The sequence below is a fragment of the Echeneis naucrates genome, chromosome 18 (genome assembly GCF_900963305.1).
Source record: "Echeneis naucrates chromosome 18, fEcheNa1.1, whole genome shotgun sequence".
NCBI classification, from domain to species: Eukaryota; Metazoa; Chordata; class Actinopteri; order Carangiformes; family Echeneidae; genus Echeneis; species Echeneis naucrates.
The window spans coordinates 5,343,344-5,356,573 of record NC_042528.1 but is presented as its reverse complement, the minus strand read 5'-3'; the positions used below and the strand labels follow the sequence as shown (position 1 = coordinate 5,356,573).

At 43.3% G+C, this 13,230-nt stretch overlaps 1 protein-coding gene across 2 annotated transcripts; it reads left to right on the top strand.

Annotated features, from left to right (window-relative positions):
* The first annotated feature begins 1,142 nt into the window (after window positions 1-1,142).
* On the top strand, window positions 1,143-12,403 carry agfg2 (ArfGAP with FG repeats 2). 2 transcript variants are annotated; one of them, XM_029526512.1, is made up of 14 exons: window positions 1,143-1,467; window positions 2,367-2,460; window positions 3,703-3,818; window positions 4,129-4,273; window positions 4,574-4,694; window positions 4,788-4,892; window positions 6,519-6,551; window positions 8,427-8,684; window positions 9,518-9,590; window positions 9,722-9,765; window positions 9,966-10,064; window positions 10,723-10,842; window positions 11,601-11,671; window positions 11,835-12,403. In XM_029526512.1, exons 1-14 carry the CDS (start codon window positions 1,301-1,303, stop codon window positions 11,880-11,882), a joined length of 1,494 nt encoding a protein of 497 aa, XP_029382372.1. In that variant the 5' UTR covers window positions 1,143-1,300; the 3' UTR covers window positions 11,883-12,403. The 2 variants fall into 2 exon arrangements, with proteins under 2 accessions (XP_029382372.1, XP_029382373.1); XM_029526513.1 differs by lacking the exon at window positions 6,519-6,551.
* Window positions 12,404-13,230: the final 827 nt, after the last annotated feature.

Below are 13,230 nucleotides of genomic sequence, written 5' to 3'. Positions count from 1 at the left end.
TATATCACATCCGGTGGTTTTTAAGAGTAATAGCCCTGCTTGTATAATTGGCCTGTTTAAAATCCAGTGGAGCTGTTTAAATAAAATAAGTCCCTTTTGTTACCACTTAGATAAGAGACACATTTGTTTAGGAATGTGCACCAAACGGACTGGAGTGCTTCTACAATAGTAAAGGTATCAGAGGCAGAGTGTGGTGATAATCTGGTGATGTAGGGGTTAAAGTGCTGAATAAATAGTTCAGGTCCAGCCAAAGACCTTTGATAAATGTTATTATTTACCCTTCCCCCCTCCGTTCCTGACATCTCTCCACCGTCAGGTTGTATTGTTTATTTAAAAGAAATAGATTTTAACACAGTTATTCTCCTGACAGTGATTGTAAGAGCAATTTGGGCTTATTTTATTGAAATTAAAAAGTGTGACAGATGATATGGGTTCTTTAATATTTCTTTACCTTGACCATCCTTTAAAGTAAAACTGCACAATGCACAAAGATAGAGTTCATTTGAAAACCCCAAACACATATTCTCTTTCATCTGGGTCAGGTCTGTAGAAATCATGAGTCGTTAGTAAGAGACTTTATTTCAGATTTGATATAGCATAAATTAGGTTCCTCTGATTACAAACAGCCCTGTATTTCAGTAAATGCATCGATCCAACCACCATATTATCTCAACACAGGCTCTATCATCAGCAGGTGAAAGTTTATGTTTAAAAACTTTAAAACCAAACGACATAAAGGCCTCAAAATGCTCCAAGTGTGGAAATACAAACACCTGCAACCTCCAACAGAACTGAGCAAGTCCACCTGAAGATTATAGGACATCATCAGAAATAAAGAAATAAAGAGTCACTGTGCAGAGATTGTTGAGTAAACAGCTTTATTTTTCTGATGAATTCAGCATCAGACTGAGATGACATGAAATGACACACAGAGAATAACCTGAAAGCAGCTGAATCACAGAATACACATGGAAAATACCTTGACCTACTAACAGTTTTGATGAAATAACCAGCAGTTATATGGCAGCATTTTTTTTTTTTTTTAAAGAAACAGGCAAATGAGAAGTGGAGTTGTTGTTGTTGCGCTAGGGCGTGGCTTTTACTGTGAAGGGAACCTGCGGCGGTTCCGGTTCGGCAGCAGCTGGCTGGGTCTGCCTTGACGCGCCTCTCCTCTGTGTGCGGCCGTGCGTCGGAGCGGAGCCGCATAAAAGCGCTTCCATGACGCGGGCGTGAGCGGCGCGTTACCGGCCTCACACCGAGCCCCGTCGGCCGGTCGCACCGGAGAGAGAGAGAGAGTAAAATGTCGAACCGAAAACACCGGGACAACCAGGAGATCTGCGCCCGCAAGGTCCGGGAGCTGGCCCAGTCCGGAGTAAACAAACACTGCTTCGAGTGCAACCAGCCCGGGGTGACTTACACCGACATCACGGTGGGCAGCTTCGTCTGCACGTCGTGCTCCGGAATGCTGTGAGTAACAAACAAACCCTCCCCCCTCCACAGGCCGGCCCTGCGGGGCTTATTTATTTGTTTACCGCACATTTTGGCACCAGCGTGGAGCAGTCGGACGGACCGTGATGGAGTTAAAAAAAAAAAAAAAAAAAAAAGAAAAAGTAAAGGCCTGAGATTAGACCGGGGCCAGACTGACAGCGTGTTGTGTTATTTTTCCGCCTATAAAGGGGGTGTTGGCGTGGTGCAACAGCCCCGGTTGTGTACACACATTAATTTACGCAGTGTCTGTCTACCTCTCTCTCCCCTCTCTCCCTCTCATGCGTGTCTCCCAGCAGCTCCATAAGCGACAGACCTCTAGTTGGTCATTTTCCAGCTCTGAGTTACGTTTCATTTCGTCATGGTGCAGGTTTGACACTACCTCTCTCTCTCTCTCTCTCTCTCTCTCTCTCTCTCTCTCTCTCTCTCTCTCTCTCTCTCTCCGTCCAGGCTCCTCTCCGGTGTGTGGGCGTGGACATGTGTGTGTGTGTGTGCGTGTGCTGTCACATTTTGTTCTGCATGTTCAGCCTAGTCCCAACACTCCCCCGGAAGACCGTTTCAGCACTTTAAGTGAGCGTTATTGGGCAATCTGGCACACCTAGACCCGTTTCCCACTTTGTGTCCCCAGCATGAATCGGAAACAATAACCCCCCCCCCTCTCTCCAAAAACCCAAAGCAGATTGGTTCTGGTTGCTCCAAACATCACTCAGCGGAGTGTGGCACCTTTTTTCACAACACAGTCACGTGTGTAGTACTTCCTCCTCCACCTGTTCTGCCCCACTGTTGTCTCAGAGACCAGAAGAGACGCAGCTTTCATCTTTTTTCTCTGTGTGGTTTTTGCTCTGAATCTCGCTCTCTCCATCTCTCCTTCCGTGTCCCAGGAGAGGCCTCAACCCGCCTCATAGAGTCAAGTCTATCTCCATGACAACCTTCTCCCAACAGGAAGTTGAATTCCTCCAGAACCATGGCAACGAGGTGAGTGATGTCCCACCTGGGGCTTTAGGTGGACGGAGGACTTATTCACAAGTAAGAGGTCGTCCAAGGTCACGGTGTTTACCAGTCTGAGTCCAATCTTAAAACCAACGTGTCTCTTGATATGAAATATGAAATGTCCGTCATGATGACCCGTTGAACCAGCCTCTGTGGTCGAGCTGTTTTTGGGAGGAATGTTAGTTCTGGACTCGCAGACTTCCAAGAAGCAAAATGACCTGCAGTGTTTGTTCTGACCAAACCACAGTCTATTTCTCTGCTGGGTGTTTGTGGGTCCAAACTTTGTTTTGTTTTTTTTTTTTTTTTAAAGTAGTACACCCATTAAGATTTGTTTTCTGTTCAAGTACACATTTTAATTCAGATAAGTAAATCTTGTTTAAAGGATCCTTATCAGATTATCTCCCCTTTGATTAAATAATGTGTTGATGTATAAAAATAACGACAGGCAGACGAAAGCTTACAGTGAAATTTCAGTACTGGTTAACTAAGTGGTTGTTGTTTTTCAAGTAAGAGTTTGGTCATAAAATATGAGATTACGCAAGATTGAGATAAAAAAAACAAAAACAAAACAACTACCATAACCATGCAGCAAAATCCAGAAATCCTGCTCAATAAATCCATTATAACTCAAACTAAATTTACGTTGGCATGACAACCAGTAACACTTGGTCTTCATGTGGAACATTTGTCACCCTTTGTAATATTCACATTTTTATTTTTATCGAGTATTTCTTCAGTTTGAAAGCTTAAATGTAAAATATACTAAAGTGTGAGCTGCCTTAATGTGGTGATATGGTGAAACTGAGGCCCCAATACCCCCCCCCCCCATTCTGGGAGCCACTGGTGTGGGCAGCTTATATCACACATGTAAAAGGTGAAGTGTTTCAGGCTGTTGAGAGCTGTCTGTTTTTATTAGCTCGCTGTTGGCCAGGATATGCGCCTTTGTGAGTCAAGTATAATGTGAGGCGAGGTAGAGGTGTGTATCATCCAGCATTGACTCCTTGTCCTCCTCTGAGGAGCGATCCAGCCAATCATTTGCAGGCAGTAATATTTGCAGGGCTGTAAATTGAATCACCGATGACAATAAAAAAAAAGTTATTGTGGTTTGATTTTACGCTCCAGCAATTAGACACAGTCGGGCCCTTCTCATGCTGCATGACCTGCCAAAGCCGTCTGATTTTGAGTGTTTGTTTGTTTGTTTGTTTTCTGCAAAATGTGTGTGTTCAGGTTGGGAGGAGGACTTGGCTGTGTGTGTTTGACCCAAAGACAGACGGCTGCTCCGACATGAAGGACTCCCAGAAGTTCAAAGAGTTCCTCCAGGACAAATACGAAAAGAAAAAATGGTGAGGATTTTTCATTTCAAGTACTTCAGATTAACTTTCTGTCTGTTGATTAAGGGATTGCATGTAATGCTTTCAGGTCTTGAAGTGAAAGGGTATGAAAGGGCAAAATTAGATTCCAACATCCAACAGTGATGTTTGTTCCAAAATTAGACACCCACAGATGGAGATGGAGACTCCTACTCAAGAAAATTTCTTTCAGCGCGTGGATGAAAAAAATAGATCCTGTTTTGGTTTAGCTTCGAGCTGTTGAAATGTTCTTAGCAGAGATATTTGTTAAACAGAGTATTTATTGTGCCATGTCTATTTGCAGGCATTTTTCCAAAAGTAAGAACAGGAGGGATGTGGAGGGTCCTTGGAGCCCAGGGGTCCAGGCTGTGCCCCCGTCCCACGGTCCCCTAGCGAGCCAGGCCCCCACTCATAACATGCCTCCCAACGCCAGATCTGCAAGGCCACTGGTAAGAGGCCTAACGTAGGCGGGTGTGGTTGAGAAATAGGATGTGAAAGATACAGGTAGTTCAAAAAGTGCCAGAAAAGAAAACAATAGCAGGTAAAGGAACAACCTGGTTTCACTTCCACACTGCAGCAGAGACACAGACTGACGGGTTGGACATTGAGAGGACCAGGTAATCCCGACATCAAAGCTGCTGCTTATAAATTATTGAGAAAGCATGAAACAGAGTCATTTCGTCATCCTTTGTATCTCTCTTTCCACCTGTCATCTTTTTCTTCTTCTCTCCTTATCCCGTGTCATCTAGTCTCAGTCCCAGCTGCCGTCGTGGGACCGAGCGCCTGTGATCTCGCCTGCTGACATGCGGACTGACGTGTTCACCGCTCGGCCATCGCGCTCCCAGAGCTTCAGAGACCCCCCACTGAAAGGTCAGCGGCTGGTCTTTGTTTGATGGGTGGATATATTTTTGGATGAATGCGATCGATTTCTTCACTTTTTTGTCCTCTGTCTCTGCGATACAGATCCCACCCTGTGTGGGATAGAACGTCAGCGGCCAGGCTCTCTGTCGTCAGCCATAGGAGCTCAGAGCCACGCCCCTTCGTTCCCCGCCCTCCCACGACCATCAGGTGTGTCCGCCGCTGGATAATTTGGCTTCTTTCCTCTCTGACTCCAGTAAAACAATATATTTATGATTAATTTCAGCTCAGACAGACCTTCACACTGCCACATTAACCAATAAATATTCTTAAATAAATGATACAATTATATATCAATACACATCCAGATTTCCACAGAATCTTGATTAGCTCTCCGGTCGGGGTCTGGGTGGTGTGTGTGAGTTTGGACAGGCCTCAGCCTCAGCAGGACAAGTGATAAGTCAATATATGTCCTCTTAGATTATATACATTTATATATAATATAAATAATCTGCTGACAAAACACTGTTAATCTCCGGTTTAAGTAGTTGTTTGAAATAGAAATAATTGAGCAGGACAGTTTTATAGCGGTGTTCGATTTTATGCGGTGATGATTCAACTTGTTGGATTAAAAAAAAAAAAAAAACAGACTTGATGTTCTGGTTATTTTAACCTTAAAGCCACTCTGATGTATGTAGAGTAAACATGAAGTCACATCCAGCAGCTGGTTATGTTTAGTTTAACAGGAAGCCCTGGCACGGGGAAATAACCAGCACGGTAAGAAAACCTGCATTGGCTATGAAACATTATAAACAGCAGTTTGTACTTTTAGTGTCCACAACATCACATAATATGTGACAAAAAACATAAATTGTCATGAAAATATTAGTTACGTAATCCACTTAAATCGTGGACTAACATGTAGTTTAGCTCTGCACCGTCATTATAACACTAAACGTGTATTAATCCCAACTGAAAATAGTCCCCAGCAAATGCACCCTTTCTGCTCTGTTAGAGTATTACTTGGTGGAAACTACCTTGACACACACTGTTTTCAGGATATGAAAATGAAACTAAATACTGATGATAAGATTTCCACTCTCTGTGACACAAAGCCCTTTGTTTTTACTGAGTATACAGACCACAAAGTACACAGACCACCACTGTGATGGCTTTGTTTTGGCCGTGGGATTTATTAATAACAGAAGCCAAATGTCTTTAAGCAGCTTTCATCCATTCTCTGGCAGTAAACGGGAAAATGACAGTTAGACGAGGCCTCAACTGTAGTAGCCTGACTGATGCATGTTAATGATGAAGCTTTAGTTCTATTTTTAAATCCGGTTCTTCTACCTATTTTATCTTGATATGGTCGAAGAGTGACGATATGATCATACGGATTATTTTATCAATGTGCACTTCACGCCCTTTACTGCTCTTTTCTTTGAGCCGTACTCCAAAATAAATTGCCAAAGAGAAGTGTCAGTGTGTTGTGCGGTAGGATATTTTCATCGCCCTTCTGTGATGATGGGGTCCACGCAGGACCAATGTGGGGAAAATAGAAGAGTCGTCGTTTTCAGCATGACAGGGTGATTCACCACATTAGTTGGGTTTAATATAGAGCATGCCATCATCTTAATATACTGGTTTGCCTTTTGCAATTACCAAAATTCAACAGACTGCTGAGCTGGCCACAGCTGGCAGCAAGTATATCAGTTTCAAAATGATGTCAGTGACACTTTCTCCCCCCTTTTTGTTCCCTGCTCCCTCTATTTAACCCTCTTTCTTTTCTGTCTCTGTCTATCTTCTCTCACTCTCCTCTCTCCCCCAACCTCATAGCCAGTAGCTCTTTCAAAAACCACTTCACTTTAGGTAAGACACAGCATCTGAGTGTGCGCTGAATGCCTGCGATCAATAACTTTCTTCACGCTCTGTCATTTAGAATAGCTGGCCGAGCTGTGCTGTGCTGATGCCAACAATGCCTGGCATGCGTGTATATATGACTTTATTTCAGAGCAGTTTGAGAGGAGAGAGGACTCCACATTCATTTAGCCATCCAAGTCACGGCCGGCCAGCGTCACATGCTGCAACCGGGCCTGATACTTTTCTTCAGCAGTCAGGCTTCTCACTTGGAAGCTCAGATCTGAAGGCTGAGAGGGTCAAGGAGACACACGCACACACACGCTTCCCCAGAGGAAGAAGAACAAGTTTAAAGTAACGCTATTTTTGGGACATAGCTGCTTCTGCCCCCGGTCTGCACAGGGATGCTGATATTTCGCTCTAGGTTGGTGTTGAAGCACTTAAAAACTATGTAGGACACAGCTGGAGCCTCACAACATGTGCTGTTTTAACATCACAAACAGGTATTTTAGGAAGCTCAGGTATGTCCCCAGAGACGGGCAGTTATCTCCAGACTCTCCTGGAGTGTGTCATAGTTTCCCAGAAACATGCAGCTTTGCTCTTGCATGCTTTACATCTGCAGATAATCTGTATAATGTCAAGTCTAGTCTGGTCTGTGTCTCTGGTTTGTTTCCTGACAGAGGAAAACATGCTGTGTTTGTATTTGAGTCCCCATGCTAACATTACTAACATGCCTGTGGCTAATGTTTGTGGAAAGCTTGCTACATAGACAGATGTTAATCATAATTTCCTGCCTTTGTTGCTGTCGAACAATTGTACTTTTTCCTTTTGTTTGAAGCTTTGAAAATTTTCCAAGACCTTGTTGGCTCACTGCTCTGCCTTGTTACTGTTTGTCGAAGCTGAACTGTGATGACAGTAAATGCTACTTGATGTCAAGCTTGTCTTTCACAAGCCTCAGCATGTGAACGCAGCATGAGATCGTTTGCTCTTACAGGTTGTTTTATGTGGCCTGATTCTCTTTTTAACATACGGTATGTGTATATATAATATATTTTCAAAATTAGTAAAAAAGTGCAGATCGCACTGATTTCCAGGAATTGACGAGGAACTTCTATATCTTCAACAATATCCCTCACTTTGTTTATACCTTTTAAAAAAAACTAAACAAAAATGAACAACAGTTAGTGGCTGCTCTGGAGCTTTTGATTTTATCCCAGCAACCCTCTCGGCCATTTGGAGTTTAGTTGTACAAATATGGCGGGCCAAGGCTCCAGGTTAAAAACTCAATGGAGCCTGTTGTGCAATTGTTATGTTGACTGTTGTGAGTGAACTTTAAACCTCAGATATTTTGCCAAATAAAAGAAATGTCACTAAAAGGCTCGGTGAAAATATAGGAGCAAATATAAAAGTGAAAAGTCAGTAAGCTGGTGAAGATCATGTGACGGAGCAGCCACTAAACTCAGCCTCCAGGAGGATTTTTGTGATAAGGCTCTTATTGAGATGGTTGATCCATTTAGTCGCCGTTCTGGAGCTTTTGACCATATGCCATGATCATCTTTAGCAGATGGAGTTGTTACATTTTCTTACATTTTCTTGGCAAACTGTCCACTGGTGATGGAAAGTTGCAGAGACTGTTACTAAATGGACCTTTATTGTACATTTGCCTCTTTGGATTGGTATCAATGCAAATGCAGTGAAAGGTGAAAATGTTCGCCTTTTCAACATTTGAAATATGATCAAGTGAATTTTCATTCAACTGCTCAGTCACAGGCATTTGTAAGCCTGCTCTTTCTCTTTTTGCTCAGCCCTTTTAAATGCAGCTGTAAAGCCTGTCAGTGTCGATCTGCTGCTTTGTACTGAGTCTCAGTCTTGCTCTCTTGCTTTCAGGTCGCACAGTATCGGCCTCGGGGGCCGCCGGTCCCTTTAGAGCCTTTCCTAAGTCTCTAAGCGTGGACTTTGGAGGTCTAAGCCATCCTCAGCCACAGCCCCTACCCCAGTCTCTGTCACAGCAGCAGCAGCAGCAGCAGCAGCGGTCTGCCAGCGTCGGACAGACAACACCCCCGGTGAGCAGCTCCAACGCCCAGGACAGGTATGCTGCTGTGTCACAGCTTGACAGCGTCTTCTCTGAAACATCATCGGCGACAGGTAGGAAACTGTAACATGATGTGTTTAATGTTCATGTTACCAAATGTGAAAGTGTGTCTGCCTAAACCAGCTACAGCAGTAAAATGCTTTATTACTACATTTGATTGTCTGTTTCAACAATTTCACAACACATTAAATATTGTTAGATCAGCCATAAGGCCCATTATCTGCAGCTACTCAACTGGATTTAATGGCACAGTTGTTTCGTATAGTTTGATCATTTTTACATGTATTGCTACTTTTGCTTAACTGAAGTACCTGAATGGCACCATGGTGCAATAGACAGATATAGAGGCAGAGGCAGTGTTCCAGTGTGCATGTGATATAGATTGTAATGGCCGGCTCAGCTACGTTGCATAACACACTTACTCCAAATGCCAAGTCTTTTAGCAGCTGAATTATCCCCATTGTGTTTGCTCTGGATCCTGCAGAACCCTACTCAAGACAAAGTGTTGACTCCTTTTAAAATCAGCGTTATTTGTCTAATAACCAAGATGCATAGGGTTCATGTGAGAGCGCCTCAAGCTTTCTACAAGAAGCTTTGTTGTGTTCCTCCTTCATCACATCCTCCCCTGCCTGGCAGAGCCAGGAGGTTATTGATTTTCTGCCCCAGCTCCCCTTGATTCATACCAAGCCGAACACAGACCATATTTTATTCAGTGTGTTTGTAGCGCTTTTGTTTTCTGATGACTTACACACATCAGTTTAACAGTTTGAATTTTTTTGTGAGATATTTACTCCCACTTCAACACATTAGCAGCACCTGATTTCTTAAATTAGTGCTCATTAGAGCCGGGGCTGATGTCTGGTCTGTGTGAAATGCTTGTTTGCAGCGCCCCCTGGTGGCCCTCCACAGTACAGTGCCCTCTTTGGCAGCAGGCTTTCATCCAGCTCAACTCCTGCCAGGTTGGGAAAAAAAAATCTCATCTTGTCAAATCAGCTTTTGTTTCACTTGGCAGCGCTTTAAATTTCCTGTGTGTGGAGCCCTTTACGGGTCATTTTCTGATCGATCTTCCATTTTTCTACTTTTCCCCCAGTTCCCCTGGTGTCGATACAGTTTCCAGCTCTCAAACCTTTGCAAGTAGGTACCAAGCTTGCACATCATTGATCCTTCTTGCTGGCCTGCACTGTATTGATACGCAGCTCCTTCATCTTTTAGAGCCACCTAACACCCGTAATTAGGATGCATCTGTGTGACTCAGAGCAGTGTTGGTTTGAATAGTCAGGAATTTACCCTGTTAACCTCACACACTGTGAATTATCTCCCCCTCTGTGTCTCAGATTTCCCCAACCCGTTCAGTTCCAGTTCCAGTTCCAGCTCTGCCTCCCAGCAGCCTGTTGCCCTCTCCCCCAGTAACCCCTTCAGCAATGCCTCAGGAGGTGAGTCTTGCCCCTTCAGACTGTTTTAAGTCAGAAGAATAATGTACATTCTGTTATGTTTATTTGGTCTTCAAGTAGGAATTTTTGGGACGAGTTCCAAAGAAACTGCTTCAAAATAGTTCATTAATTCCTATAGCCGATTGTCATTGTTTTTCTAGTTCATTCATTCATTCGTTGATCTTTTACCACCTATCCGTTTCTGGGTCCGGGTGCTTGAGCCAGTCCCAGTTTATTATGGGCCAGCATGGGGTACGCCCTGGACAGATCAGACAGACAGACTCACACTCATACTCAGACCTATGAACAATTTAGAGTCACCAGTTAACCCAAACATGCATGTCTCTGGACACAAGCACGGAGAGAACATGAAAACTTGACACAGAAAGGGTATCAAACCTGGGAACAGAACCTGCGACCTTCTTGTTGTGGGGCAACAGCGCTAACCACTACACCACAATGCTTCCCCTCAGTGTCCAGCCAATTTAGTTTAATTATTCAGCTATGTTATATGTGGCTGTATTCGTCAGGTAGCTCATTATTCCTCTGCAGAATATGTAAGAGCCACTTTTCTGTCAGTTTCATTTTTGAAATACAGCCAACAACAGTTTCATTGTCTGTCTGTCTGTCTGCCGTTCTTTCTTTTTCTTTCTTTCGTCAGGTGACTCCAGTCCGTTTGTCACCTCACCCACCTCTGTGTTCCCGCCGTCTGCCTCCTTCCCAGCACCTTCCAACCAGAATGCATTTACTCACGAGTCAGCCAGCAGCCAGGAAGCCAACGGTAATGTTTATTTTATTTTGTGTTGTATATATTTTTGTTATAGTGGGGCTTTATCATTTGTCATGCATATATGGCCGTTCACGACGTCAAAAAGATGTCAAAATAATCATCCATCCACAAGGACCCACCATAGTTTATTAAGAAATAAGAATATGAAAAATATGACCCATAATTCATTGCCTGATCCAAAATAAACTTCTGTCACACAACAAGGGACGCGTTTGATCTTCAAGGAAATAATTAACAGGAAACAGTCTACCTGTAGCTGCTACAGCTGAAGAAAACGCATAGAGATCTGATTGTATGTGTAATTATTATTTTTTTTATGAGAAAACATTTTAAATACTTTGGTTTGTAACAAAAAATCATTGCGGATGTTGAACAGAAGGAAGAGTTTGTACTGAGCCGCACAGACATTACACTGGAATCTGCTCTGAAGGATGAAAAATAAAGAGAATTGTGTTCATAGATTGAAGGTGAAAATGAAAACCTGCACACGTTCTGTAGCATTGGCTGCCTCTGTGACACCGACTGTATGTGCGTTGACTGCAGATCAAACACAGAGAGGCTGCAAATGTTTCATTATTTCAAAAGTGACCCGCAGCAACAGTCCAGGAATACCAATTCATACAGCCAGTGCTGAGCTGCTGCTGCTGCTGCTGCTGCTGGCGCTTGTTCTTATCCGGGGTTTCTGGTTTCAGTGCCGTCTCTGCGCCACATGTTATTTTCTGTCATGTCATGTGTGCATCACGTTGCAGGTTTTGCCTCCTTCCCTGTGTCCGACTCTCAGCCCAAAGTCCCTCGGCCAATGTCGGTGAATCCATTTACTGTGAGTTCACGTTCACTGCCTGGCAATTGAGTGCACTAGAGGGGATAAAGAGAAAAGGGGTGGGGGGCTAATTGGTATTTTTTCCAAGTTCTCCTTTTCTGCTACAGGAAGTGTAGTAAAAGGCCTTGCTGCTCATTCTCACCCCGTGTCTCTTGTCTTTCAGGGAAATGTTTACCCCAGTCGAGGGACATCGCGAAATCCTTTCATCTGATACCCCCCCACCTTCTCGCTCTCCTTGCTTCTCCCACCCATCCATCTCTGGGAACTGAGGGAGAAGTGAACTTGAGGAGTTGCTGCCATTTGAAAGCCTCCGAAGTATTTTCACCCTCTGAGGGAGGGTGTGTGTGTCTCTGTGGAACACCCCCCCTCCCCCTCCCCTCTCCCTTTTCTGTGTTTACGTGTTTGTGGAGGAAAAAAAAATGTGTGAATGTAATTATGAAATTTGTGTATGTATGAGAGTTTTGGCTTGCTGTCTTTGTACCACAAGACAAATGTCAAATGGTGTTTGTGTGCCAGTAGACGCCACCTCAGGGCTCTGTGGGAGTCACGAGTAAAAGACACCTCTATGATTTTTGCAGAAACACACACTTACTTACACACACACATATTACAGAAATGTTACTGCTGCTGCTATTAAGCTTTCATCTCCTGCTGAAAAGTGCAAAAAAAAAAAAAAGAAAAGGATAAAAAAATCTCAGCCCACCAGTGAACACCTCAGTGTTGTCTTCTGCTTTAAAAAATTTTTCAAGTCTCTCATTCGTCCAGAGGAAAGGCCTGCTGGGACTCTGACGCTGCATTATGAGTTTCTGCAGATGGTTAAAGACGCCTTAACAGTCTCCTGATGCATGTGAATAGCATCGAAAAATAAGACAGGCTTTCCTCTATAATGGGTGCGTGGAAAATGTCTGCATTCGTCACTGTTTTGTGTCAGGTTCCCTTTGAAGGATAATCTATGTTTCCCACTCTCAGGCTGCATGCGCTTAGAGGGCTAAAAGGAGATGCTACTGAATGTAAAAGCAATTTCAGAATAACTTGCGTATGTAAATGTGTATGATGACTTCATTGCTTCATGTACCGGACCAAAATGTTCTCTCACAGTTTTTTCGGTTGACATTGGAAATTTAATTTCCCTTATTTTGCCCAAAAAAGAAAGGCAGAAAAAAGATTCATGTAACAACGTCTTTGTAATTACCAGTATTCATGTTCATAAAATCAGTTTGTTGCTTCTTAAGTCAGCTTGTGTCTGGGTGTTCCTTTCTCATTTATATGGAAATATGTTGAAATAATCTCATAAACAAATACAAGCGTAAAATGGAATTGAGAGTAATAATAGAAACTTGTTTTTAAAGGCTGTAATGCGCAATTGTAACAGGAGGGGGCACCTGGCATCCACTTTTCTTTGACCTCATGCACAAGGTTACTTTTGGATGCATGTTGCATAACTGCATCCATACTGCATAAGCATACAGGGCAAACATAGAATCCCCTAAAAGCCAGAATGACTAATATCAGACCAGTGTGAATCATTTATTGTGGTCTTAATCTCAGCACATTAGTAA